The sequence below is a fragment of the Ictidomys tridecemlineatus genome, chromosome 1 (assembly GCF_052094955.1).
Source record: "Ictidomys tridecemlineatus isolate mIctTri1 chromosome 1, mIctTri1.hap1, whole genome shotgun sequence".
NCBI lineage: Eukaryota > Metazoa > Chordata > Mammalia > Rodentia > Sciuridae > Ictidomys > Ictidomys tridecemlineatus.
In genome coordinates this window covers 228734589-228760746 of record NC_135477.1, presented here as the reverse complement: position 1 = coordinate 228760746, position 26158 = coordinate 228734589, and the positions used below count along the sequence as shown (strand labels likewise).

At 39.9% G+C, this 26158-nt stretch overlaps 1 protein-coding gene across 2 annotated transcripts in view; it reads right to left on the bottom strand.

The window, feature by feature from the left end:
- Positions 1-12280: 12280 nt before the first annotated feature.
- Positions 12281-26158, bottom strand: part of Basp1 (brain abundant membrane attached signal protein 1) — a 52680-nt gene continuing 38802 nt past the window's right edge. For both annotated transcript variants that reach the window (XM_040273373.2, XM_078016825.1), the window contains exon 2: positions 12281-13906. In XM_040273373.2, the coding sequence (XP_040129307.2) occupies positions 13229-13897 (669 nt within the window). In that variant the 5' untranslated portion in view covers positions 13898-13906 and the 3' untranslated portion in view covers positions 12281-13228. The remainder of the gene's footprint in view (positions 13907-26158) is intronic.

Genomic DNA, 26158 nt, shown 5'->3' with positions numbered 1-26158 from the left:
TTACGTCTCAACAAATATTTTTAAAATATGGAGTGTGAAACAACGTTCAAGGTACTGGGCATAGAAAATGAGGAGTGCCCCAGCCCTCAAGCCACCCACAGCCCTGTAAAAAGGCACACTTGCTTATGGGTTGATATGCAGAAGTGGACAGCTGCATGCAGAAGGTGTGTCAGCAAAGAGGAGCCTGAACAGGACAGCTGCACCCTAGTCCTCCCAGTCGGAAAGTCTCCAGAATGTCTAAGGATGGCTGGAGGAGGAGTGGAGACTTCCAGACACACACTGGGCAGTAGCGGGTAGTGGAGGCAGTGGGATCCTGAAGGAAAAGAACTCAGGTGTGTTCAAAGGCATCAGTGGTGAGTTTTCTTTAATTTCTCACTAGGTTCCAGGTGTTGGGCTTTAGATCACCTATGTCATTTGAGCTGGTGACCATGCTGTAAGTTAAATGATATTATTATTATTATTACAGACAAAGTGGATAAATTGCCAAGATGTTAAGTGACTTATCCTAGGCACTGAGCTTGGGAAGCTTCAGAACCAAGCTTCAAACCAGGGGATCTGCCCGCGCCTTTGATGCACAGCTCATGACAGTAGGAGAAGCATCCAGGAGCATGGAGACCTGGGAGGCCTTTGAGAGATTTGAGGTAACGGAACAGTTTGTACTTAACCTCTAGTGTCAAGTAGGTTCACTCACTTGAGCTTGATTTGTGGGCCAGCATCCTAGGTCTGTTGAGGCAAAGTAGAGATTATCTTAGAGAAAATGAAAGCCTCCCCCCTTTCTTCTCATTAAGTCCCACATTTTCAATTCTATATAGGATGATGGGGGACATAATGGGGGAAGATAGTGTCAACCTCCAAGAAGTTACCCTAAGAGCTCTAAAGAAGCAAACTTGATATCCTACTCAAAAGATTGGAAGGACCTCACCATGAGTTTCATTATTGTTTACAAATCCTCCACTCTAGATCTTGTGAAAAAAATGTCTTTAGTCATCAGTTTCTGGGCTCAATTTTGCCCTCAGGATGCTGAAGCCTAACCTCATCACCAATCAACACCCCAGTGGAAGCTCCCATGGGCCTGCTTTTTCTGCAACACTCTGGGCCACCCCCTCTGGCAGTTCCTTGCTCCAGACTCAGCAGGGTGCTCCTCACCTCCTGAGCACTGCCATCATGCCCTCCATACCCACTGCCTCATCACGAGACAACTCCATTTTTACTGGACGCTGGCTTTGGAGCTTACTTTTCATCTCCTCTCCTCAGCCCAAGCTCCTGAGGACATGGCTTCCACAGCAGCCCTCTTCGTGGAGGCTGGTCAACTCCTTGCTCCCTCCTGTCACTTCCAAAAATGTATTCTACCATTTAGAACAAACCAAACAAAAATTGCAACTGCAGTACCAGGTCTGTTTTGAGGCTTCCATCTTTGGGCCACACCAATCTCTTTTTGCTATCGTCACAGGCTCCTGGTCATGCCCTTCAGTCCCTCAGTCTTGGATGCCGGCCTCCTCAGTGGCAATTGCCTTCCACCTGGAAAATCCATCCCATCCCCTGCCCTTTAAGCATCTTGCTCTTTTTTTCTCACTGAATACCACCTCGTGCCACCTGGGCTACCTTCTTCCTGGGTACCAGGAAGAGAAACTGTCAATTGTCACCATTCAAAACTTCTCTATCAACAAAATTTCCAAATTCAGTGTCCTGTTCGATTTCCCCAACATGTTGCTTACTCAGATATCTCTGTCCTCAGATAGCTCTGTCTCAGGAATTTTCAGACACAAAAGATTACGAGAGCAGTAACCTAATTGGTTCATACTAGTTTGAATGGATTGACGGAATGGTAGCTGTAGGCAGGTGGCTGGAGAAGGGGGGATTCCTGGGGGGGCTTTGCCTGGAAAGGCTCCTCTTTCCTGGGGCCTCTTCCCCCTCTCTCCCTCAGCTTCCTGGAGACCATGGACAGTGCATTTCTCCTTCCCCATGTCCTTGCATCGTGATGTTCTTCCTCACTTCAGACCCTGAGCCATGGAGTCCACCAACAGATTGAACCTCTGAAACCATAAGATCAAGATCAACTTTTCCTCCTTTAATCCATTCTTGTCTGGTATTTTGGTCACAGTGACAAAAAGTTAACACCTTCCCAATTCTTCTCTTTTTGTGTGTCTGCACCCAAATTGCCAGAGTGTGCTGGGGATGATCCAGCAAACGAGCAGCAGCACTCACAGCTCCTTGTGGGCCATCCTGGATGTGTGTCTGCCATCTTACTTCACTTGGGAAGTCAACAGTTGCGTCTTTTTTCATCCTCAAATCTCCCACCAACTACCTGTTCAACACCCCAATTGTCCCCTCAGTGATGAAAAAAAATAAAATGATCTTCACATTTTCACAGAAAGTTAAAGCCATCCAAGTGATGCTGCCTCAGTTTTCCCTCACAAACACCCAAGGCTGTCCACATAGGCACCTCTCTCTGTGTTGGACACAGGGAGGAGTCTCCGCTCTTCTTCAGAGGTCGTCCTTCTACCTGAGCTTCAAATCCTATCCACCAGTCAAAAATCTCAGATAACCAATCCTGTGATTTTGCCACAGGAATAGCAACTTCATTGGTCTGGTTTTCTCCGTTTTGGCTGCCACCTCTGTCCTCAAGCAGCCCCCTCCTATCAGTCAGTTAACTGCAAAGAACTTCCTTGTCAGTCTCCCTAAATCCACCCCACATGCCCACAGGTTCTCCACACAGACCTAGAATGATCTTTCCTTTCCTTTCCATATTCTCAGTTTCTAGTTCTCTTGGGGTGTCCAATCATCCTCAGCATGAAGACCAGAGTTCTCAGCAAAGCCTGCTTGGTCAAATCCAGCTACAGGTTCATACCCAGTTTTTCCCACTTTGCTCTTCCTCCATGAATTCCCCCTTTTGTGACCTTCTCTCAGCTCCTTCAGCCTTCCTGTTCACTTTGCCCATAGGCCCCTGTTCATGCTGTTCTCTCTGCCTAAAACACTTGTTCCTCTCCTCAACCTGCTCTGGCTCAAAGTTGCAGCACATAACTCAGGTGTAATTACTGGATGATTGTTTAATTTTTGCATCTCTACCATTGACATTCATATTTTCAAAATAGGATGTATTGACTATTTATTCTAACCTAGGTAATGAGATATAGCATTGAAAAAAATACAAAACAACAAAACAAAAACAAACAAACAAAAAACTCTGCCCTGTAGATCCTATAGTCTAGTGGAAGAAGACAGAATAAGCAAATTATTTCAGAAAAAGCAACCATGGCTTGGTGACCAGCACTGAAGAGGAAATAACCAGGGGATGTGTAGGAAGCGAGGTTGGATGAGACAGGGTCACGTGGAGGTTGCCAATTTTAAACAGGATGGTGAGCGATCTCATGCAAATGTAACATTTGAGGAAAGTCATGGAAAAGGGGCGGGAGTTTGGAAAAGCTCCGAGCAGAGGGACTAGCAGTTGCAAAGGCCTGAAGCAGCAAGGCACCTGCAGAGTTCATGTTGAAGGACCAGCAAACTGGCCAGGTGGCCAGAGTGAAGGAGAAAGGAGGACATCAAATACTGGAGGGATATCCTGCTTGAAACCTATGGGCAGGATCAGCTTCCTGGGCATGTGACCTAGGAAGACACACAGGGTCCCACCCTCAGAAGAGACCTGGGCTTCATTTAGTATTCTGCTCTTTCCCCATCTTGAAATTCCCAAAGGCTTTTGAATAAGGTACTGCAAACTTCATAACCAGTGTTTCCTGTAGGACCTGGGAGACACTGTTTCATCCAAGTCTGGTCTAGTGGAGACACTTATGTTTTAACATGGACATTCTGGCTGCAATGTTGAGAAGATGACCAAAAGCAAGGGCAGGATCAGAAGAGTTAGTGAGAAGATTCTGGCAATAAAATAATAAGAGACTCAGGGTGTCCTTGACCAGGTGCAAGAGTGTTTGAGACAGGACTGTGGAGGGAAAGGAGGATCCCAATAGGAGCTGTTGAGTGTAAGTAAAGGAAATGAGTCAGGTGTGGAATCAATGACTTAGTATCTGTAGGATGAAGTTACCAATAAGCCATAGAGGACAGAAGGAGCCTGTCTTGGGGGTGAAGAGGAATCAGAAGCTCCCTTGTGGATATGTTACCTTAGAGACGATTGCCTGTCATCCAAGAGGAGGTACTGAAAGACAAGTTGCATTTTAAAGTTCAGAGTTGAGAAGAAGACTGGGCTCTGTGTTTATGTTCTTTATATTCTTAGCAATCAGAGCCATTTAATGACTGGAAGACAGTAGCTGCTTAATAAGTATTTGGCAAATGAATGAGTGAATGAAGCAATGTAGAATACACTAGAACTGATGTACATGAGAGTTTTATATATACAGATTGAATAAGGACCAAACCAGAGTTGACCTATGAAATAGAATTTTTCACTCGTTTGATAAGAAAATGTAATCACAGAGAGAATCCACTGAACAAGTGCTTACATGCCAGACAGTGTGCAGAACATAACCTTCTATTCTCCCCTCCAGCTCCCAAGGGAAGTGTATTCTCCAACTCTCAGAGAAGCACATTGTGCTCCAAGAAGTTAATTCCATTCCCAGGTCCCAGAGCTAACAAAGTAATACAGATGGGGTCAACTACTTCACATCCCAACACAAAAGCAACTTATTCTCCCTTCTTAATTAATCTTAGTTATCTCCATAATCTAATTTAGAACATTCTCAGGAAAACCACCTTAGATTTTGACACCCCAATGGAGTAATTTCCCTACACTGTGTATATTTTTTTTTCTTCAAATTAAACTGTCCTCTAAGACAATTTGGGTCTCTATCCATGGTTGTCATCACTGCGTTTTCAAGGAAATATTGATATTAGAAATTCTTTACACGAGGGCAATGGGGGAAGGAATTGGATATCATGAAGATACAGGGAAGATCATTGGAATAGACACAGGAGACTGAGAGGGAAGACAGAGGGAAAGGGAAAGATAAATGAAATGAATTTAGTAAAATATTCTTATTTCAGATACTATAGGGAATTTCACTTTTATGTATATGTAGAAGAAAGAAAATTTAAGGAAAATTGGGGGAAGGAGAAGGGGAGAAAAAGGGAGGGAGATGGAGCTTGAAATCACATTCCTTGCATGTATTATTATTTTGTCAAAATAAACCCAATTACTATGTATAATTATGGTCTTTTAATTAAAAAAAAAAAGGAAATGAAAAAAAATGTCTTTCCATTATATCCTCTTTTATAACTGAAGTAAGCAGGCCAGATCTTCTGAGTCCAGGGTTTTTAAAGAACTGAAGCCTCCTTTGGAACAGCTGAATATTTAGTTTTACCTCAGTATCCACAGGGGATTTGCTCCAAGACTCCCAAAGATGCAAGTCCCTTACATGAAATGGTGAAGTACTTGAATATAATCTATGTACATCCATCTTCACACTTTAAATTAACTCTATGTTATTTTGCAAAATCGAACACAATGTAAATGTTATCTAAATAGTTGTCATATTATAATGCTTAGGAACTAGTGATAGGGGGAAAAAAAGTCCCTACATGTTTAGTATGGTGTTAGTCAGTGTTTGGTGACTATGACAAAATACCTGAGATAATTAACTTACAGGAGATATGGTTTATTTTGGCTCATGGTTTCAGAAGTTTCAGTCCTTGGATACTTGACCCCAGTTGCCTTTGAACCTGTGGTGAAGCAGAACATCATGGCAGAGAATGCTTGGTAAAACAAATGTGCTTACCTCATGGCTGCAGGAAAACAGAGAGGAAGGATGAGGGTCTCAATATCATCTTTAAACGTCCATCCGCAATGACCTAACTGCCTGCAGTTAGGCCCCATTTCCTATAGGTTCCTCCGCCTCTCAAGAGCACCAGAGGTTGGGGACATAGCCTTCAACACACAGGCTTTGGGGTATCATTTAAGACCCAAACTGTAACAAGTAGTGATGGTTATTTCCCCAATATTTTTAATCCAGAGTTGGTTGAACCTACAGATGTGGAACCCACAGAGATGGAGAGCTGAGAGGGCAAACTGTGTATCCTGATCCAGTTACTTCTCGGCAGCTTACCGACCCTTCCAGGTCTTATTGAAAATGTTCCCAGTGAGTCTGCTGTTCTTTTTATTCTTCCCTATCTTTTTCTCAAATGAGAGAAGTAAGCCTAGTGGGGGGATATAACTCAGTTGTTAGAGTGCTTGCCTCACATGCACAAGGCCCTGGGTTCAATCCCCAGCACCACACACATACACACACACACACACACACACACACACACACACAGAGAGAGAGAGAGAGAGAGAGAGAGAGAGAGAGAGAGAGAGAGAGAAGTGAGCCTAGAGATCTTAAGTAAATTATTTAAAATCACAAAAAAACACACTAAATCTAGATTCTAACTCAAGTCTCTTTGATTCCAAATTTTGTGAAAAATCACACTATTTCTTTTGATTTTCAAAGAGGTACTTTACGGAACCTCCCTCCCTGCGCACCTGACATTATAACCCTATGAGCATATATGATAACATGACCAGTGTAATACTACATCATGTACAACCAGAAGAATCAGAAGCTAAACTCCATTTATGTATATGTCAAATGCATTCTACTGTCATATATAACTAATTAGAGCAAATTTTTAAAATTTTTTTTTAAAAAACTACTGAATCACAGATGGAGGGAGGGGGGCTAAAATTTTCTTACTCCAGTATCCAAGAAAAAATCTTTATGCTTCCAGGTTACATGGAATATTAAGAACCACTTTCCTACCTTCTGAAACAGTTGGTGATAGAATCTCTTTGAATAAGCACAGAACATCAAGGATTATTTTGGGCTGGGGATATAATACTTGTCTAGCATGTGCAAGGCCCTGGATTCAAGCCTCCAGCACAGGAAAAAAAAAAAAATTACTTCAAATTCCCTTAGATCCTGAACATGTCCTCTTAATCTCCGTGTTGTTCTTACAGATAAAAGCAGGTAGGTGAAGGAAGGTGCATTAAGTGTACAGATGGGTGGCAAAGAAATTATATTTGTTCTTCCTGAACAAATGAAGGTTACGTCAAGTCAAAAAGAACTGCACACTTACAGTTATTTAAGAACTGTGCATTGAAAGAGTGATTTTTACAGTTCTGTCCCAATGTAAGCATCTGCCTCTGTGGGGAATTGGTGAAAGGCAAGCAGGCCAGAAGGAAAGAATGGAAAATAATTAACTGAGCAACAACATAAAGTAGAAGTGAAAAACTTGATGGAAAAAAAATTATGTGCCAACAGAACAGAGTAAGCAAGAGAGGAAATAAATAAAAGACCAAAAAAAAGCTATAATGAGGTTCTGACTAGTATCAGAAAGGTAAGCCACTCTTTTTTATGTACTCTGATAGTTTGTCTTTTAATCGTTCTTTTGAGTTGGTTCTTTTTAATGGTGTGTCTATGCGTGCGTGTGTGTGTGTGTGTGTGTGTGTGTGTGTGTGTGTGTGTTGAAAGGTAGAATTTGCTCTGAACATCAAGGCAGTTTCAGCACTTGAAAAAGAAAGCAACTGAATAGATAGCAAGCAAAATATAGTCTTTATTATTCTAAGCTAAAAGAGATTTAAAAAAAAATGTTTAAAAAAGAAAAAAAGCATCCTTTGGGGAAATTTGCATACTAGTCAGACTTGGGTGCTCTGCAGTGGGTGGTTCCGGCTGAGAGGGAGCTCTATTCTTGGATGTCTGTGCTGAGGCAGAGTGGGGCGGAAATTGTTCACTGCTGCTTCAGGACCTCATAGTCATCTCTTTCAGTGGGGTTCACCTGTCAAGTCACTTTTCCCAAACCTGTGCAAAAGGCTCCCGTAATTAGAGGTGTCATCCCTATGCCTTGGCAAAGCTCAAAGCTGGGCTGTTTCCGTCAAGAAGATACTGAAACACAGTCTGTGTCTTCCACTAAGAGGAAGGTTTTCTTAAAATGCATGCTGGGGAATTCCTTCCGCCCTTCTTTCTCTCCTTCCTTCCTTTCTTTTCTTCCTTTATTTATTTTTCTTTCCCACTTTTTTTTTTTTTTTTTTGTTAACAAAAGTGTGTTACAAGTGAACCTATTTTCCTCAAGGTAAAACAGGTGTCTTTTTTTCTTTGAGCAATAGCTTGAAGTACTGACTTTTTGGTCGTGTGGCTCTTAAACACAACCCAATCGACAGTAAGAATTTATTGTCTAATTACAAGCCAAGAGTCTTTGGGGCCTTTTTAAACATATTTTGTCCTTGAATAAACTCATAGCTTAAAAAAAACAAAGAACAGTGAAGACACCAATCATAAGCCTTTCTTTCTAGTGTTTGGAACTCAGTCTTTAAGTTTTTTAAAAAATTAATCAGGATATCTGTATGTTTTAGAAAGTAGATTCTTTTTAAGCGTTAGTTTAAGTTTTTATATTAAGGACTTCAGAGTTGCCTGTAGACCAACAATATCTTGCTTTAATTATCTGAAACTCTGCTTGAGGATTAGTGTAATATATGTAAAAAGCATATTTAAAATGAGAATTCCCCAAAACAGCATTTTTATTAAGAATCTTTAACTGTTAGTCTTTTAATATCTGGATGATATAAGAAAAAAATATGTTAAGAAAGCAAATGTGAATGTTCTCTAAATGATTCTAAATCCATGCCTATTAACTCATCCTTTTACCATTTGTCATTTTAACACATTAACCTAAGAGAGTTAAAAGAAATAGATGCATTAAAGAAGGCATTGAATTTAATATATTAATATTAAAAGTGAATTTTTCTGAATCCAGAGGAAAACTCAGGCTAAATATAAAACTACCTTAAAGAAAACAAAATAAGGATCAAATGTGATGTTTGCACCTTAGAAAAATATGAAGATCGAGTGTTTATTAGATATATTTTTACATGATTTTTCTATTTCAATATGTATAATTGCACTAAGATTTTTTTTAAGATCACTGCTCTTTTTCAAAAAGATATTCCCTATGTGATTCTCCTAAATATGTATGTTAGTAAACATATATGACTCCAGAATGAAAATTGCTCTTAATAAACCGGAGACTAAGAAAAACTTGGAGAATTATGCTAAATCAATGATTCTCTGAACTTAGAGATTTTATATACCAATAATACCTCTGTCATTAAAAAGACAGAAAGCATATAGGCACATGATAAAGAATAACTTATTTTAAAAATCAAAGATATATACCTTCATGAAAAACTTCCCATATTAACCTGTTTACTTCTACATTAACAGATAAGGTACAATGAAAATCAATATCCTAACCAATGAGCCATCCCTGAGTCCACTATCTGCAGCATTAGAGTAAAGTCATATCTGTTAGGAATTAAGCCTCCTTACATAAGAATGTACAAGAAAGCTCACCTGACATCCCACAGAGCTTCAGTGTGCTGCTGTTTGGTATATTTTAAAATTACTTCCTGAGCATCCAGTTTTCAACATTGTAAGTTAGTTAAAACAAAGCTCCAAACATCTACATTGTTGTCCTCAAAAAGCAGAATAGAAATCAAAAGGATGAAGATTTATCTCTTTGATCCTGAGACAAAAAGTTGGATAACATCAAATTTGCAAATTTTATAAACCTTATAGATTGTTCTCACAAATGAAATTTGCTGTGTCAAAGATAAGATTTGCGTCCCAAGAGCCAGCTTTGACAGTGGACTTTAATTAATGTTTCAATAAAAATGTGGTATTTCAGTATGCCATGAAGTTTCATTTAATGAAAATTAAAGTTCCAGACTGCTTTATGAGAACAGACTTTGGGTGGCACTTCCGTTCTTGGCTTTGTCAGAACTTCATAATTTACTCAACCAAGGCAGCTAAAGAATTGTCTAGATCTTGTCAGCACCAGACAGTTGACCACTATTCCCTTATGTCTGCTAGACCTGGGCCTTAACCCCACTCAGGAGTGTCTCTAACGCAGGCAAATGATGTTCCTGATTAGTGCCTGTGTGGCCCTTGCTGCAATGGCTGGTCTTCTTTAGGGTTAAGGCCAAATGGGGCCCCTAGGATGTTTGGCACAGCCCAACTCTTGGGGACTTGGGTTCATCCCCATCATGCAGAGGTAGTGTTCCCTTCAAAGCAGAGGAACGAACCTGGTAACTGCGAACACGAAGATTTAGATCCCTCCTTGCAGTCTTCACACTGGCACCCTGCAAGTGTGAGACCCTGGAGCCCTTTGTTCTGTGTGGAGAAGGACATGCCTAAGTTCATGAAGCAAAATGTGGTAAGTTCCAAACAGTCTGACATTTCTGATGAGTGCGACCTGTGCACTGCCTTCCCTTCATTTTAAATCATTCATGAGGAGGGAACTATCTAGGTTAATCCAAAATTAACATGGGAGCCCAACACTGTTCCCTTTCTGGTTGAGCCAGTCACTCCCACATGTACATTTTCTGCTGAATGCACAGTTTCAAACTACACCGTCTTTTTATTTTCCCCCTGAAGTATGTAAGATTAATGCTATAGATCACATTTAGGTTAAAATTTTGTTTTAAATATCTTGGTGACCACATTTCTGATACTACTTAATTGCTTGAGCACCTAAGAGAAAACAGAAAAATAAATACATATAGCTCAGACTTTAATTTTCCTCTACCCTACCCAACAGTGCTCTATGTATAAATAACTATATCCCTAACCAGCGATTTATAATAATAAATGCTAACCCAAGAGGCTGAAAATATCACCTATTACTTCCATCAAACACATTTTTTTTTTGGCAAGAAATGCATGGCATTTAATATTAGTAACTATCAGTTAAAATATTTAAATTTTGAAAATAAAACTTTTAATTTAAAATTTTTAAAAAATGAGTAATTATATTAAGACTGAAGCAGTTTTCTCCCTACCCCCAGCACCCTATCCCCAAGTGACTTCATATATTTCAGGGCACATCAGTAATCATCTGGACATTCCCCTGCTGTTTTCCTTACTTAAAACAGTTGCTTGGTGGTCAATGTATTTACATAGTTCATGTGTGCTGTGCTTTCAAGCATTGAGAGTTCAAATTTATTTCACATAAAAGCAAGAACCCAAAGTGCCAAAAGGTGATCATGGGCATGAATTGAACCCAGCAGATATAATATTTGCCTATGACTCAGTTTCGCCATTTGTTTTCCCAGTTGTCACCTATTGGCAACATCTTAAACGTGGTACAGACTACAGACTACTCAGAGAGGATATCGTTTTCCTGTTTTATTTCTCTATATGTAATATAAGCCATAGGAGTGGAACCAGGTTCATTCATGCCCACAGAGTTCATGTGCATACCTGGGCACTGACTAAGTCACTGCTTACACCAATTCTCCAGCCTTCTGCACCTGTGGCATAGATGGAACCTGAGCACACAGCTGGTCCCTATCCAAGAACTGGAGGTAGCATCACGTCCATCCATGGTATACATTGTGACCAGACACATCCACAAACTACCAAATATTTCAGAAGTCAAAGGTGCCTTGCCTTAGAGGTTATAAAGTCTGTGCCCTCCTATAGGTGAAGCCAGGAAGGTCTGTGGAGAGGTGGGAACTGACTTATAAGCCACGCTGTCAGTGTCAGAACTGGGTCAGAGATCCAGCCACCATGAAGGCCAGTTCCAAGCTTTCACTCTCACTGCCTGCCTTGGTCCCCTTTCCTGGCCATCATGATATAACAAAAACAGAAGGGAAGAGGGATTGCACAGAATGCTTATCATGGCTTTCTCGTTTATATATTCATATGGTGTTTCTACAAGATCTTAGTGTTCTTTTCCTCACAGTTTTCAAGATCAGATCTATTTATTATTCTTTAATAACTTTGTACAAAATATTTGTTCTTTCTAAGTAAAGTTATTATACCCATGTTTCATAAGATGCATATATATAGATAGGACATTTTCAGCTTAATTTACCAGCACTGACCCAGCTACTTTGAAAGGTAATGGTGCTGGGCAATAGTGGCACATGCCTGTAACCCCGGGGAATGGGAGGCCCACTCAGGAGGATCACAACTTCAAGGCCAGCTTTAGCAACTTGGAGACTCTGTCTCAAAATAAAATAAAAAGGACTGGGGATGTAGCTTGGTGTGTGAAGCACCTCTAGGTTCAGTCATATTTATATATATATTTGACATATATGTATAAATATATATGTGTGTGTGTGTGTGTGTGTGTCAAAAAATTTGAGGATCTTACTTTAAGCTTCCATACCAAAAAAAAATGTTGAGGGGGGGAGGGAGCGGAGAAAAAAATACCCATACAGTGCTGTTCTTTAACGAGGTAATTTACCGAGGGGAGGTCAGGAGGGGGGGAGTAAAAGAAAACCAGCAGTCTTTCTAACTTCTTTTTAATTGTTTAACTTTATTACTGTTGCACCATTTATACAATTACATATAATTTCAATGCATCCATTGTACATTTTTTTATTTTTTTATTTTTTATTTTTTTTTCCATTTTCCAATGAGTGGTGTGTTGGTGTCTGTGACACAGAATGAAGAGAAACTGGAACTGCAATGAACGCAGACTTTTTTTTTTTTCATTTCCACTGACCAATAAACAGAACTACAGGTGCACCCAACCACGGACATGCATTAACTCGTCATGAGAAATCTAGGTAGGCTAAGTACGATGAGAGAATGTTTGTTACTCCCAAAAATTATCTGGAGAGGAAGAATGGAGGGTTGGCATCGAGATACATATGGACAAGCTAAGTGGGCTCCGTCTGAAAGTTGGCATTCATCCACAACATTAAAAAAATATCAAAATAAGAAAGGCTGTAAATTAAAAAGAAAACACAGAAAATACTGCTTTCCTAAAGATCTGATTGCCTTGGCACAGGCCCTGTGGGCAGCATCAAACGCCCCACTCCCAACTCCCAGGCAGAAGCGGAGAGACTGGGCTCCTAGCGGTGGAGTCGTGCGTGCGCAGCAGTTCACGTACGAACCATGTACTGTACTTTCAGACGCTCATCTTCAAAATCCAGGACTTATTGGTAAAGTTGACTGAAGGTATATTAGATATTTCCCCACAAAAATACTATTTGGATTCTCCCACCCCCTCCCTCCCTCGATGGGACAGCATCCTTTTCCCCCCTTGGGCAATACATATCCTTACTTCCGATTTGAAACAAGTTAGTATAGGAGAGAGACAGAGAGAGTGAGAGACAGTGTGAGAGACAGAGAGAGAGAGAGAGAGAGAGAGAGAGAGAGAGAGAGAGGAGAGAGAGAGAGAGGGAGAGAGAGAAAGAGAGAGAGGCTGTTTGTAAGTGGCATTTCCCTAGGCGTCCCGGTTACTCTTTCACGGCCACGCTCTGCTCGGCAGCTGGGGCCTCTCCGGGCTGGGGCTCGTCGGCGGGCGCTGCGGGCGCTGGAGCCTTGGTACTACTAGGCGCTTCCGAGGCTGCAGGGGGCTCCTTGGGGCAGGCGGCCGCCTCGGCGCTGCTAGGTTTTGAGTCTGAGGCCGGGGCCCCGTCACTTTTCGTTTCCTGGGTGGCAGGAGCTGCGGGAGCCTCAGTCTTTTTGGGTTCCCCTTCCTCCTTGCCCGCGCCGTCCCCGGGCGCGCTGGCCGAGCTCTCCGCCGCGCCCGCCTCGGCCGCGCTGGGCGCTTCCGCGGCCCCGGGCCCCGGCTCCTGCGCGGGCGCAGCCGCGGGCTCGGGCTGCTCCTCAGCGCCGCCCTCGCTCTTCTCGGGCTCAGCCTTGGGCGCCTCCTCCTTGGCCGCGGCCGCCGCCTTGTCGCCGCCTTCCTGCGCCTCTGCTTTGCCCTCGGCGTCCGCCGCCTTGTCGGGCTTCTCCTCCTGGCTCTCCTTGGCCTCGGCCGCGTCGGCGGCCGCCTGGGGCTCGCTCTCCTTCGGGGTCCCCTCCTCTTCGGTGCCCGTGCCTTCGGCCTTCTTGTCTTTGTCCTTGGCCTTCTCGTCATTCACATTGTAGCCCTTCTTCTTCTTGCTGAGCTTGCCTCCCATCTTGGAGCTCTGGAAGCAAACAGAAGACAAGACAAAAGGGGTTACTGGCCAGCCGTCAAGGCGCGAGGCTCAGGTGAAGAGCAAGGGGCTTGGTCCCAGGGAAATGGATGGCGGAGCACATTGTGCTACACGTATTGTATCACAATTAAAAATAAAAACTAAACATGAGTCAAAAACGTAAAAATGGCAGTGGCAGTCACTCTAGGTCTATATAGGCTTCATCTTTTTTTTGGGGGGGGGGGTACTGAGGATTGAATTCAGGGACACTTAACCACTGAGCCTTGTCCCCAGCCCTATTTTATTTAGAGACAGGGCCTCACTGAGTTGGTAGTGCCTCGCCTTTGCTGAAGCTAGCTTCGATCTCGATATCCTCCTGCCTCAACCTCCCCAGCCTCTAGGATTACAGGTGAGCGCCACCACGCCCGCTGGGCTTCATCCTTTTAAAGTACATTCTGCATAGCTGCAATAAAGCACAAATCGGGAATTTCTAAGAAATAATCTCAAACTACAACTCTCTTCAAGCTCCTTCATTCATCTGTTTCTATACGCAAACACATCTTAAAGACCTGAGGGCAGGATTCACTCTTCTAACCAACGAAGAGCAAGAGTGGAAAGTACACTTTCTCTAGCTATATTTAATTTCCTAGTGTGTCTGATCTGTATTCATTGCTTTTCAAGGTACTTTTGGCTTAAACGAATAGTTCCATAGTAATATAAAATTGTCTCCTGATAGAATCTGAATTATATATGCCAGGTAAAGGGCCTTTAATGGCCTTTTCCATTCAAAAGTTACTTCTCTATCTTGAAGCTCTTTCTTCCATTCTGATTAAAGAACCACTGGTGTATCTGAGGGCCTACTATTTCTTTTTTCTTTAAGACAGGATCTTGCTGTGTTGTTCAGGTTCAATTCAAACTAGAAAACCACTTGTCTTAGTCTTGCTGAGGGGATAGGACTACACGCATGCACCATCACATAAGCTCAACTGGTTCTATTTGAATCATGAATTTTTCTTCTCTGATACCAAAGCATTAAACCAGAAAAATAATAAATTATAAATTCATAATTAAAAATTCATAATTCACCATTGGTGCATTAAAAAATAGGAAACCTTTTTTTTTCTTCAAATGCATTTTTCTAGTATCATATCCATGAGAATCCACTGAAATGTTGGTTTTTCAAAAGATATCAGTTGCTTTTCCCATAGGAAACATGGCCAAAATTACATCACGGTCCCCTTCAGTCCTACAAATGAAAGGTGTCCAGCAGAGGGGGACCACCTTCCCAGGTCCCAGCAGAAGCTGGAGAGTCCAAGAGACCATCTAGGTCTGGCCCAGGTCAGTGTTTACTACTGGGAGAATTATAGCATTCTCCTTAATCAGTCATCTTTTTGAAAATATCCATTCAGTACTGAAAATGAGCTGTTTATTCATTACACTCCATGGAATCATGATTCATGATAGTAAAATAACCCACGTTCATCTTTTAAAAGTCAGGTGTGAAATAGAAAGCACTACTCTTCAGTAAAATTTGTCTCTCCACTCTATCCAAATTTTCTGTCTGAAATGACTTCAACAGTTGGAGGGGGGAAAAGCAATAAATTGAAAGATGATTAAAATAACCTTATTTTCAAGAAAAGTCTTTATCACGTTATCCAAAAAATTCTCTTACATGTCTTTAAAAAATGGCTTTTGGTCAAAATCTATTTTAGACAATTCACAATTTTTCAAGCAGAAGTAGGAGCAAAATATATGGTAAAAATAAAATTTAGGGGGCTGGGGTGGTGGCTCAGCGGTAGAGCACTCACCTTGCATGTGCAAGACTCTGGGTTCGATCCTCAGCCCCACATAAAAATAAATAAGTGAAATAAAGGTATTGTGTCCAAAAACAACTAAAAAATAAATATTAAAATAAAATAAAATTTAGTTTTAATGCAAAGCAATAAATGAAAATAAAAATAACTCTGATCAATATTTTAAATTATAATTTGTAACTCTCAGTGAATTCTTAATAAGCCAGTGTACATGGTCGGTTTATATCAATTATAATTTTAGTTCTGATATTTCAAAATTCATTTTGGTACACTAGGTTGAACTAAAAGAGAAGAAACCTGATAGGCCTGCAGTAAGTATCTTCTCCCAATTCCCAACCTAGAAATTACGGACCATGAGACAAATAAATGTAGTGTGCATTGTGAGCATAACAGGGGTGCTGCATTCTGACACCCACAGCATGAAATTCTATATAGCAATCCCCAGAGGTTAAAGTCCTGTTGGTTTACAAACCTAAAATCTAAGTTACTAAAATTGGTTTTCCGAAACACAATTAAAGTCACATTCTATTCTCTAAGTCCAGCTGCACTGCTTTTCTGGGTAAGAAGTGAACATAATCAAGTTGTGGTAAGAGCATTTGTCTTTAATTCTGTTCTTTTTTCAAATGCAAAGTTAAGTAAATACCCCCAACTTTCAGGTAATTTACTTGTGTGAGCTATAGTGAGGTAGCAGAGAAAGACTTGTAGAATGCACTAGATCCCTGGAACAGCAGGGTCATCTGGTGAGTTCCCAACACAATGGAGTGAAGACCTTGCTTACTTTCAGGGGTAAATGAAAATCCAATGTTTCCTAGGTGCAGGCAAAATCCTAATCCTAAACATACATAGTCACTTAACTCTTTAAGCAGCACCAAGCAGCTATTGGCCACTAGCACCCTCCTTTACCTATTAGGAAGTCCTATCTGAGTTCATGGTGTTGTATAATAAGCAAAAGGCCAAGTCCAACAACATCTGGTAGGAAAGAAGACACCATTGAGGAGGTCAGAGGGGACTCCACCAAGAGGCTGGCAACCAGGCAGAGCTTCCAGCCCAGGAATGTCACCTTCTTTAAAAGGGTCACAGATAGGGATGTGGGGAAAGTAAGGAAAAAAGTTAGCTTTTCATCTTCCTATTTGCCAAAGAACCTTTGCATCCACACTCTTAGGAAATAAGGGAGAACATGGGCATGGAGTCTAATAATTTCCCTCATTTCTATTAACTTCTGTAGATGGAAAAAAAAATCATTTGGTGGAGAAAGTTGGAACTTTTAAGTTGAAAAAGAGATGCATATTTCAACAAGTTACTATTTAATTCTCCCCTGAAGTCACTTAAACCTAAACCAAAGCAAAACCCAAAGGGCTAAGGCTGCCTTTGCATTGGTCCACATTCAGGCCATTCACTAGCAGTTGAATGGCACAGAAAGGACCCTCAGATGCCGAATGCAGACTAAGTTCCATGCGTTCATACAACAACACACTCTACAGTTGATCTCAATCCTCACATCCCAAAGGAAAGAAAATCAGGAGCTGTCCTTTAAAATCACAAGAAACCTCTCTGTCACAATGGTCAACCTGATGTAGAAAATAATTAACAATAAATAGCAATAGAGAAAAGTATTTTGAGTTTAATCTGGTAAATGTTGGACTAGAATTGTTTCAGGGAAACTCTGGACACTGGGTCATGGTTGTCTTGTAAGGTGTTAATAAGAATTCTATCTCCACAGCACATCCACCTTGAATCCTTGGGTAAGTTATGTAACACTGTTGTCCCACTATTTCCTGTAAAATAACAAAAATCAATTTAGTGGGAATTTCAAGTGAGGCATCAGTACAACATTTGACTACAGGTCTACAATAAATGTTAGTTCCTTTCCTTAACATTTAATTTTATAATTCTTAAGTAATTCCATGCTTATAAACTACAACAGTATAGCAAACATGGATTTCACAAACCCACATTCTAGAACCAGCCATTAGAAGCACTGTACTTAAAAATATACATTAAAAATAAAAACTTTAAAAAATGGTATCTAAAGGATGTTTGGTATGTGTTTTATACCAAATTCCAAGCAAGTTCCTGCTCTCTCTGTATATGTGTAAAGGAAGTCTGTACAGTAATCTACTGTTGCCATACTGCTGTTAAAAATCAGTCTGCTTCATTGATTTGAATGCTTTTATGTACTTAAGATTTGGGAGGCAGTGAGTCTTTTTAAATAGATTAACAGCCCATTATATGAAGAAATCAGTTTCTAGACAAAGATAAAAATTATAGATTAGTCATCAAGTTCATTGCTCTTGTTTTGAATGAGTCCCAGGTGATCATGGAAGAACCATCCTTCCATCTTCCCTGAATTCTCATGTCCTCTTCATCACTTGGTTCAAGCAAACAAGAAACTCTACTTTCATCATTAGGATGGGAAAGAATTCAATTGCCTTAGTTAAAATTCAATCACGGCCTCAAATTTTTATTCATGAAAGCTAAAAAATTTGAGCTGCACTTTGTCTTGGGTTAATAAGCTAAACATAAAAGACTTCTGAGGAAGTAACATTGTCAAGTCCCCTATCAACACTTCCTACAGATTCATTTTTAAAATATCAAAGAGTTTAATATTTTAAAGCAAATAGATATACACACACATATATATGCTAAATCTCCCACAATGGTCTTATAACCAATTCTATTCCCTTTGCTTTATAAAACCCAGACTGTATTTAATTAATCCCATTGGCTATAAACCAATGTTCTAGAAGAAATGTTTTCAAGTCCCACACCCTTTTGCAGTGCTAGTTGATCAAAGCAACCTGAGATGGGAACCTGGAAAACCAGAGGTAGGTCTAGAAAGGTTACAGTTTCAGTGGTGGTTAATGGCCACACCAGCCCAGTTCTTTTGGCTGACACCTGTTGAGGAACTCAGAGTTTGCACCCACGTAATATGCACCCACCCCCTCTGGAGACTGACATCATGGAATGGTTGTCAGATTAACCACACTCTCTTGGCTGGCACTAGCTTTCTCTTGCTTATTGGTAATTCTCATAAAGAGTAAGTACGCATGTATGAACTTTCATGAAACTTCTAAACCTTTGTTTCTCCACATTCTTCATCAGAAAAGCAAATAAAAGAACAACTTACTAGTTATGTAAGCCAGGTAAAGTGATTTTTTTTTTTTGGTCCTTGGAAGCAACTGCATACTAATAATAACAATGAATAATAATGATGATGATGATAAAAGGACAAAGAATAGGCCCTAATTTTCTCTTCAAAACAAATATTAGAAGGATTCTGTCAAATTTTGGTGCTGACAGATATATCTTTCCTTAAAGAAAATTTTATTGATCACCTACTGTTCAAATTTTGTGGTAAAAACTGTGGTCTTACATAATGCCATTATAACATATCTAAAAAACACTAAAAACATCAGTTCTATTGGGAACTTCAATATGAAAACTACATAGCTATGTAAAATTGAAAAATTTATATCTATATGAATATTTGTATTTTACATTTGTATGAAAGTTTGGGAGATCAAAGGTGAGCAATAATTTGAAATATTTTGTAAATCAGATACTATAAAAAAGGAGATGATCTTCAAAGTTTTTCTAATAGTTCATCTCTTTCCTTCTAGGAAGGCAGTCCAGAACAGGAAAGACTCTGCTTAGCCATTCAAATCATCCGAGTTGTGTTTATTTTATACAAAAAATCCCCAGGACACACAGGTCCAAAGCACCTTCATGCAAGTTAATTACCATGGAATTCCATTAAACAACTACGGTTCTCACAAACTACCACACAACTTGGCTACTAACATGATCTAATTCATCCAAAACATTCCTAATATGCACTTAATATTTTTCTTACCTTAAGCCAAACTACCTGAAGGTCAAATGAATGAAAAGTTAGAATTCATTTGAGAAAATAAAAGTGAAAAAGCCACTGACAAAATGACATGCAGGAAAAAATTAAAATTATAAAATCTTTCCCTCAGGGCTTGCGTCAAAAACAAGCCATCTAGTATTCAGAGTGAAGTTGGCTAAAAAACAGCCAATGTGCTGGGTGCCAGACTCCACCATCAAGAACGTACTGAGTCTGAACCAAGTCACCTTTGCTCTGGGTCTCAAATTTCCTAATCAGTATAATGAAGATTTTAAAATTTATTCTGTTTTGGGGGAAAAAGATTTTTTTATGAATGTATATGGCACTAAATAAAATGTTAAGCATGGGGAAAATGTGATATTATCAATAAAGTTCTCTCATAAAAACTAATATCATCATACTCTCAAGATTAAATTGAGAGCCAGCCAGTTTAATCACTATGATTGGATAGTCTTTCTACATGATTTCGATGTCTGTGAAGCTTATTGAAAATTAAAAATAAAAGAGTGCTCTATATGGGTAATAAGAATTGTAATGCATTCTGCTGTCATATATAAATAAAAAATATACATAAAGAAACTTAAAAATAAAAATAATTTTTGAAAAATTAGAAATAAAAATTTGTAAAGTAACACCTAAATATTTACCAAGGCATATAACTTTTAAAATGTTCTCGATTACATGTAGGAAATGTTTTCAGGATAGTGTATCAGCTTCAGTAATGAGTCAGGATGGAACTACACACTGAAGACATCTCAGATGAAGTCATAACTGTCAGAAAAGAAAAGTTTCATGAGCTTCCCTGGCACGGAACACTTTGACAGTGTTGTGGTTATTTATAAAAGACACTCAGTTGTTTCCCTTTACCTATTTTCAGCGAGTCATCTACCAGCCATCAGTGGTCCTGCCTGGCAAGATTTGCCCTACGCCCAGTCTCTGTGAGCAAGAGTACTTCCTAAACCAACCAAACCATCTTTCAATGCAAAGCAACATCAGCCTACAGATATTTTAAAATTACCATTCCAAAAGAGTAAAATCGATGCGAGGCTAATCACAATTCTCACACACCAACCAACATGACATTCAGTTTAGTGCTGTGTAGGAATGTTGAGAAAATAATAAGTGGGAAGAGTTCTCAGGCCCAGAGTTTTACAATATATCCACGATCCTCTGAAGAAAAAAAAAGTGACTTCTAACTTAAAATAGAAACCAAGCAATATAAAAAAAAATTACCAAACCTGGAAAGCTAAATTAAAACATTTTCCTTTTACCTCTTTGTAGCCTATGAGAACCATTTAATTATAAATTCAGTTTCATGAATCTAAGATGAATTTGTTTCCTGTACATAAAACCCATTTGTAAAAACATAAGTAAACACATACCAATGTAGGACATATTTGGTTGACATTGTTGTAGACAGTGTGTGTAAGTCTTCAGGATCACACCATGCTCAATGCAAATGGGGAACTTCTCTTTGTTCTAAAGCAAGCTAATGCTGTTTCATAGGACACTAATACTGAAACCTGCACTTCGTGGGGACACATGTCATCTGCCAGAAACTTTGCTTTCACCTGTTTGCTACTGAAGAGTAATATTCAGCTAAGTAGTAGGCTAGATTCACTTCTTCCTTAATTAATGTTCAAAATATCAAGTCCTTAGCCACAGACTCCTTTTTCCCTAAGAACATGTAAGAAATATTTAACACACACTGAGCAATTTCAATTATACCTACATTGATCCTTTGGGGGGGGGGGGATATACGGTAAGTATCTTAAATTTTATCAACAAAATGGATTAAATTCCTGAAATGTTAAGACAGTACAGCACCATAAAAATGGCCTAAATTTTGCCAAAATTGAAGGTGTTAGCTGTTGACTCATTCCCTTTCTCTTCCTTCAAATCTTAAGGCTTAACACATAAACACTCTTCTCAACAATTAATCCTAAACACTTACTTTGGATGAACCATTTAGTATTTTGTTTTTAATTGAACACACAGATATGGAGTATTTCTTCTAGGGGGGGGGGCCGTGAAAAACTAAATTTGTTCACTAATGCCCATACATTTTCAGAGCTTCTCTAATATGTTCAGAACCTGTTTGAAAAGGTTATCTAAGGAATTCTTAAATAACTCCACAAATGAAAGGTTAACTCATTTCTATCTTTTTTTTGAAATAGAAAAGTTATACAAAACTAGGACATCTCTACAGAGCTATCAGAATGCAACATTTTATTAGATTTTGTTTAGAATTTATAGGCTGGGAAAGTTCCAGGCCAGTTACAGCTTTTAATCCCTACAGTCCTGCTTTGGGAACATCCATGGTGACTTTAAACAGGTAAGGACACGGATTCATTACCCTCACACAAAAGAGGGCAAGAGTGAGGAGGAGATCCTGAAAAGGGTAGGAGGAGTGCTTCCCGATTGGAATGAAGTCTCTCCTCACCCTCCCAATCCCGTCTTTGGAAAATCTTCTCCACCAGAACCAGCCTTTTTCTGAATGGAAGCCCCAGTGATAGCGCTGACCACCCCCACGATGAAAATACATCCGTGTGGTTGTGGAATGTTCTCTCTCGTGCATGAAGGGCTAGAGCAAAGGAACGGGGGACACACAGTTCTCAAGGAAAAAACTTGAACAGGAGAGAATGGGATCATGGCCTTGTTGAAAGAGCTAGGATGCTACCCAGAGCCTCAGCGTTAGGCACTGAATCAGAGAAGGTCTAAGCGTAATTAAAAGACAACAAAGTGTTTCAAATCTAGATTCTGAAACACCCCATGAAGACAAATCCAGGGCCAGAGAACCTGGCAATTCATACAGTACTCATTGATTTTGATAATACTTTGAAGTCGTTAAGAAAATGAGACATTTCATTAATCAGAAAGACATGAAAATATATTGGTATGGAAAGACATGAATTATATATGATAAATGAGAAAAAAATTTAAAAATCCCTTTCCTGCAAAATTACCAAAAAAAAAAAAAAAAGATAGAGGGAAGGTCAGTGCAGTAGAAGGAGACTGATAGGCAGGGAGGAGGGATGGGAAAGGGGCTCTTGTAATTTGACAAAATTACACTATGTGCATATGTAAATATAGCACAGTGAATTCTACCTTTATGTATGTATATAAAGCACCTATTAAAAATAAACAAATGAGTGGAAGGCAGACCAGTAGAGTAGAAGAAAACAGAGTAAGAGGAGGAATAAAGGCAAGTAAATCAGGACAGAAATGGAGTAAATTAAATTCCATGCATGTATGATTATGTCATAATGGACCCAACTGTTATGTACAACTATAATGCACTAGTAAAAGAAAAGAAAGTGCCCCCTTGCATAATGACACAGTTTCAAGGCATAACCTACCCCAAACCCACAGTGTGTACTTCCTATACTACATTTTCCATGACACCTCCAATTCCATTTCTGATTAGCATATTTTTACTTGATGTTGCTCCAACAATGAACAACACAATTCTGTGACATCATGAAAGTCAATGGCATACAGTAAATGATATATACAAAAAAACAAGATATCAAATCTCTCCATATCATCCGAAAGTTCCCGTATTCACTACATCATGCGCTGTTACTATGTAGATCTTCTTTCTCTGGACTAGTAATATCTAGGCACTTCTTTTATACAAAGGTCTCATCCACTGCAACATTTCTACTTTGAAAATGTAGACTTGGATTAATTAATCACTTCACCTATAATCCTCAGAACAGAGTTCTTAAGGATGACAGCAAACAGATTATAATGCAGGAGATGACTCCCGGTCTTCAGCAAAGCCCGACATGAATATACAAGAGTATGTGGCAGAGTCTGGAGTGTTACATCTAGTTTGATTACAGCTTCATCATGGCATGAAGACAAGAAGCAATCTCTTTTTGATTTTATTTCCATGTCATAATCAGGAGAAAATACATCTGCTTTATTAGGATGCTGGGAATGAGTCAAGGGATCTTGACAAAGTGCAGCGTGTGTCCCCAGCATATTAACTGCCTATCCTCAGACAACCAACTGTAACATAAAGTTACAACTTGCCCATGAGTTTCACCTGCAGAAAAATTCAGACAAGGAACTTTATGATTACTTAGGTTGGAAGAATCCAAGTTACTGATCTACCTAGCTGAAACATGCTGGGATAAAAGAAAAAAGAATCTTTGTTTTTTTAACCTTAAGAAAATAATTTTAAAAGAATAAATAAGCACAGCATAATCTGAAAGTATTTTCAGTAAAAATAAAGTGAAAAAACCTAAAAAACTTTTTTTGTTAGCGGGTAGGAGGCTACTGGGGATTGAACTCAGGGGCACTCAACCACTGAGCCACATCCCCAGCCCTATTTTGTATTTTATTTAGAGGCAGGATATCAAGAAGTTGCTTAGTGTCTTGCTTTTGCTGAGGCTGGCTTTGAACTCAAGATCCTCCTGTCTCAGCTTCCCAAACTGGGATTACAGGCGTGTGTCACTGCGCCTGGCTTAAAACTTTTGGTTCTATCCACAAATACCTATTTTGAACAAAGGACTGGCCTCTTTCTTTTAAATGGTCAAAATTTTTATTGTAAAATGGAAAAATGAAACAATGTCATGTGTGTATATTTTTGGCTTCCTGTCAATATGTGTTCTGTCACAATGATCTCCTTCAGGTTTCTTCAATGCCTGGTAATTCTCATTTAGAGGTATTGTTGCCAATGTTTTGATTCAGTCAAAGCTTCTATTTGGCAATTCTAATATCACCAAAATTTATGGGATGGGAATGTTCCCTGAGGAGAGAGAACTGTAGTAAGAATTGTCAATCCATGTCTCAATCTCACAATTTTAAATACCACAAAAATTTAAGTATAATAAAAATTCAGAAAAAAAAAACATTTTCACTATAATTTATTCCCTTGTCACAATAAAAATATTAAGCATTATAAAAATGTACTGCAAGACAATTTGGGGGTAGGGAAAATACAGGCAGTGATGCACACATTCATGCAACCCCATTTTCCCAAACAGGGCATTAAAGTGAGTTACATCTACTAAGTCAGAAGGATCAAAACAAGACTAATCACAAGTAACCTTCTCCAACTCCTAGTCTAGTCCTGCAAAGTATCCTCAACGTGTCTTTGGGGATCTCTCCTAAAAATCCAACAAGCAGAGTGATCTCAAGACTGTCAGATGTTCCAAACTTATTCTAGAAAAACAGGCTTGATCTTTGTGGGGAAAGATCTTTTTGGAAGTGTGCACCAAGTGTGAAGACGTGGAAGGGGACATAAGTAAGGAAAAGACCACTCCAATCTAGCAGGAGGAGAAGACAGAGAGACACCTGAAATATAAGTGATGGTAAGTGCCATAAGAGTGATAAACAATAAGAGCTTCACCTAAAGAGGAGACGGTAGTTGAGGTCAGGAGATCAGGAAAGGTTTATTGAGAAAGCAGAATGAGATAGCAGAAATATCAAAAGTACAAAGAGGACTCACTCTGCCAAGGACCGTTTCAGTATTTGACCTTTACAGAAGTCAATCCCTTCACTGACGTATGTGAGGACAGAGCTATTGCTATTCCACTCCATGATAAGGAAGCGAAGAATCACAGGAGGTAAATAACTCACCCAACATCAAACCTGAGCAGTGTGTGCAGATGCCATGAGAACCCAGGCCCTCTGGCCAGGCAGGGAGCCTCATAACCACCTTACGCCACCTTGAAGGTCAGTTGAGCTTTCGACATGAAGATGGGGAAGTGCAAAGTGCAAAGTGTGTATGACAGAAGGAACAAAGAGGAAGCATCTGGTGAAGATCATCAGAAAACCCACACTCAGGAGGCAGACGACTGCTCTGAACGACCTGGAGTGTGGGGTGACCTACAAGGTTGCCTAACACGGAAATATCTCGATTGAGGTAGCACAATGCAGAAAAAAAAAAAAAAAAAAGTTCTTAAAGGAAAAAATAATGTCTCTGATTACCAAAAAGAAAGCAAGATTTTACGAAGCAGCTCTGAGGAGTCCTATGCTTCTACAGAAAGGTTAAGAAAGATAAGAATGGACATTGTGCAATCTGACCTGCTAAGGAGCTGTCTCCACGGCCTAGGGAGCAGCTTAGCTCCTGGGCTCTTGGGAAGGGTTCAAAGAGCATGTGAGCACCTGAAGACACCTCCACGTGGCCAACACCAGAGTGTGTGAGGGGAAGGCAGGAACCCAGAACACTGGCGAGAATGAGCTTCATTTGTTTATAAGAATTTAGAGAAACTGAAAATACGTACGGGAAGAAGGAATGGAACAAAGAAAAAAAGAGAAACTGAAGGTCAAAATGAAGGAGAACTATTGATAGGGCACAGTCCTAGGGGGTCTCAGAGAGGTACATCCAAGTTACGTTTATTGGTTCAGGGGCCCATGCCTGTGATCCCAGCTACTCAGAAGGCTGAGCCCAGGTGTGCAAGGCCACCCTAAGAAACACAGTAAGAGACTCCATCTCAAAAAAAAAAAAAAAAAATCAATTTGTGGAAGAGGGACACTTGCCACTCATTATTCAGATAGGGGAGGGAGGAAAAGGAGAGAGGGACTCCCAGAAGAAGGCCCTGGCTTCACATCACTCTCCTCCAAGTG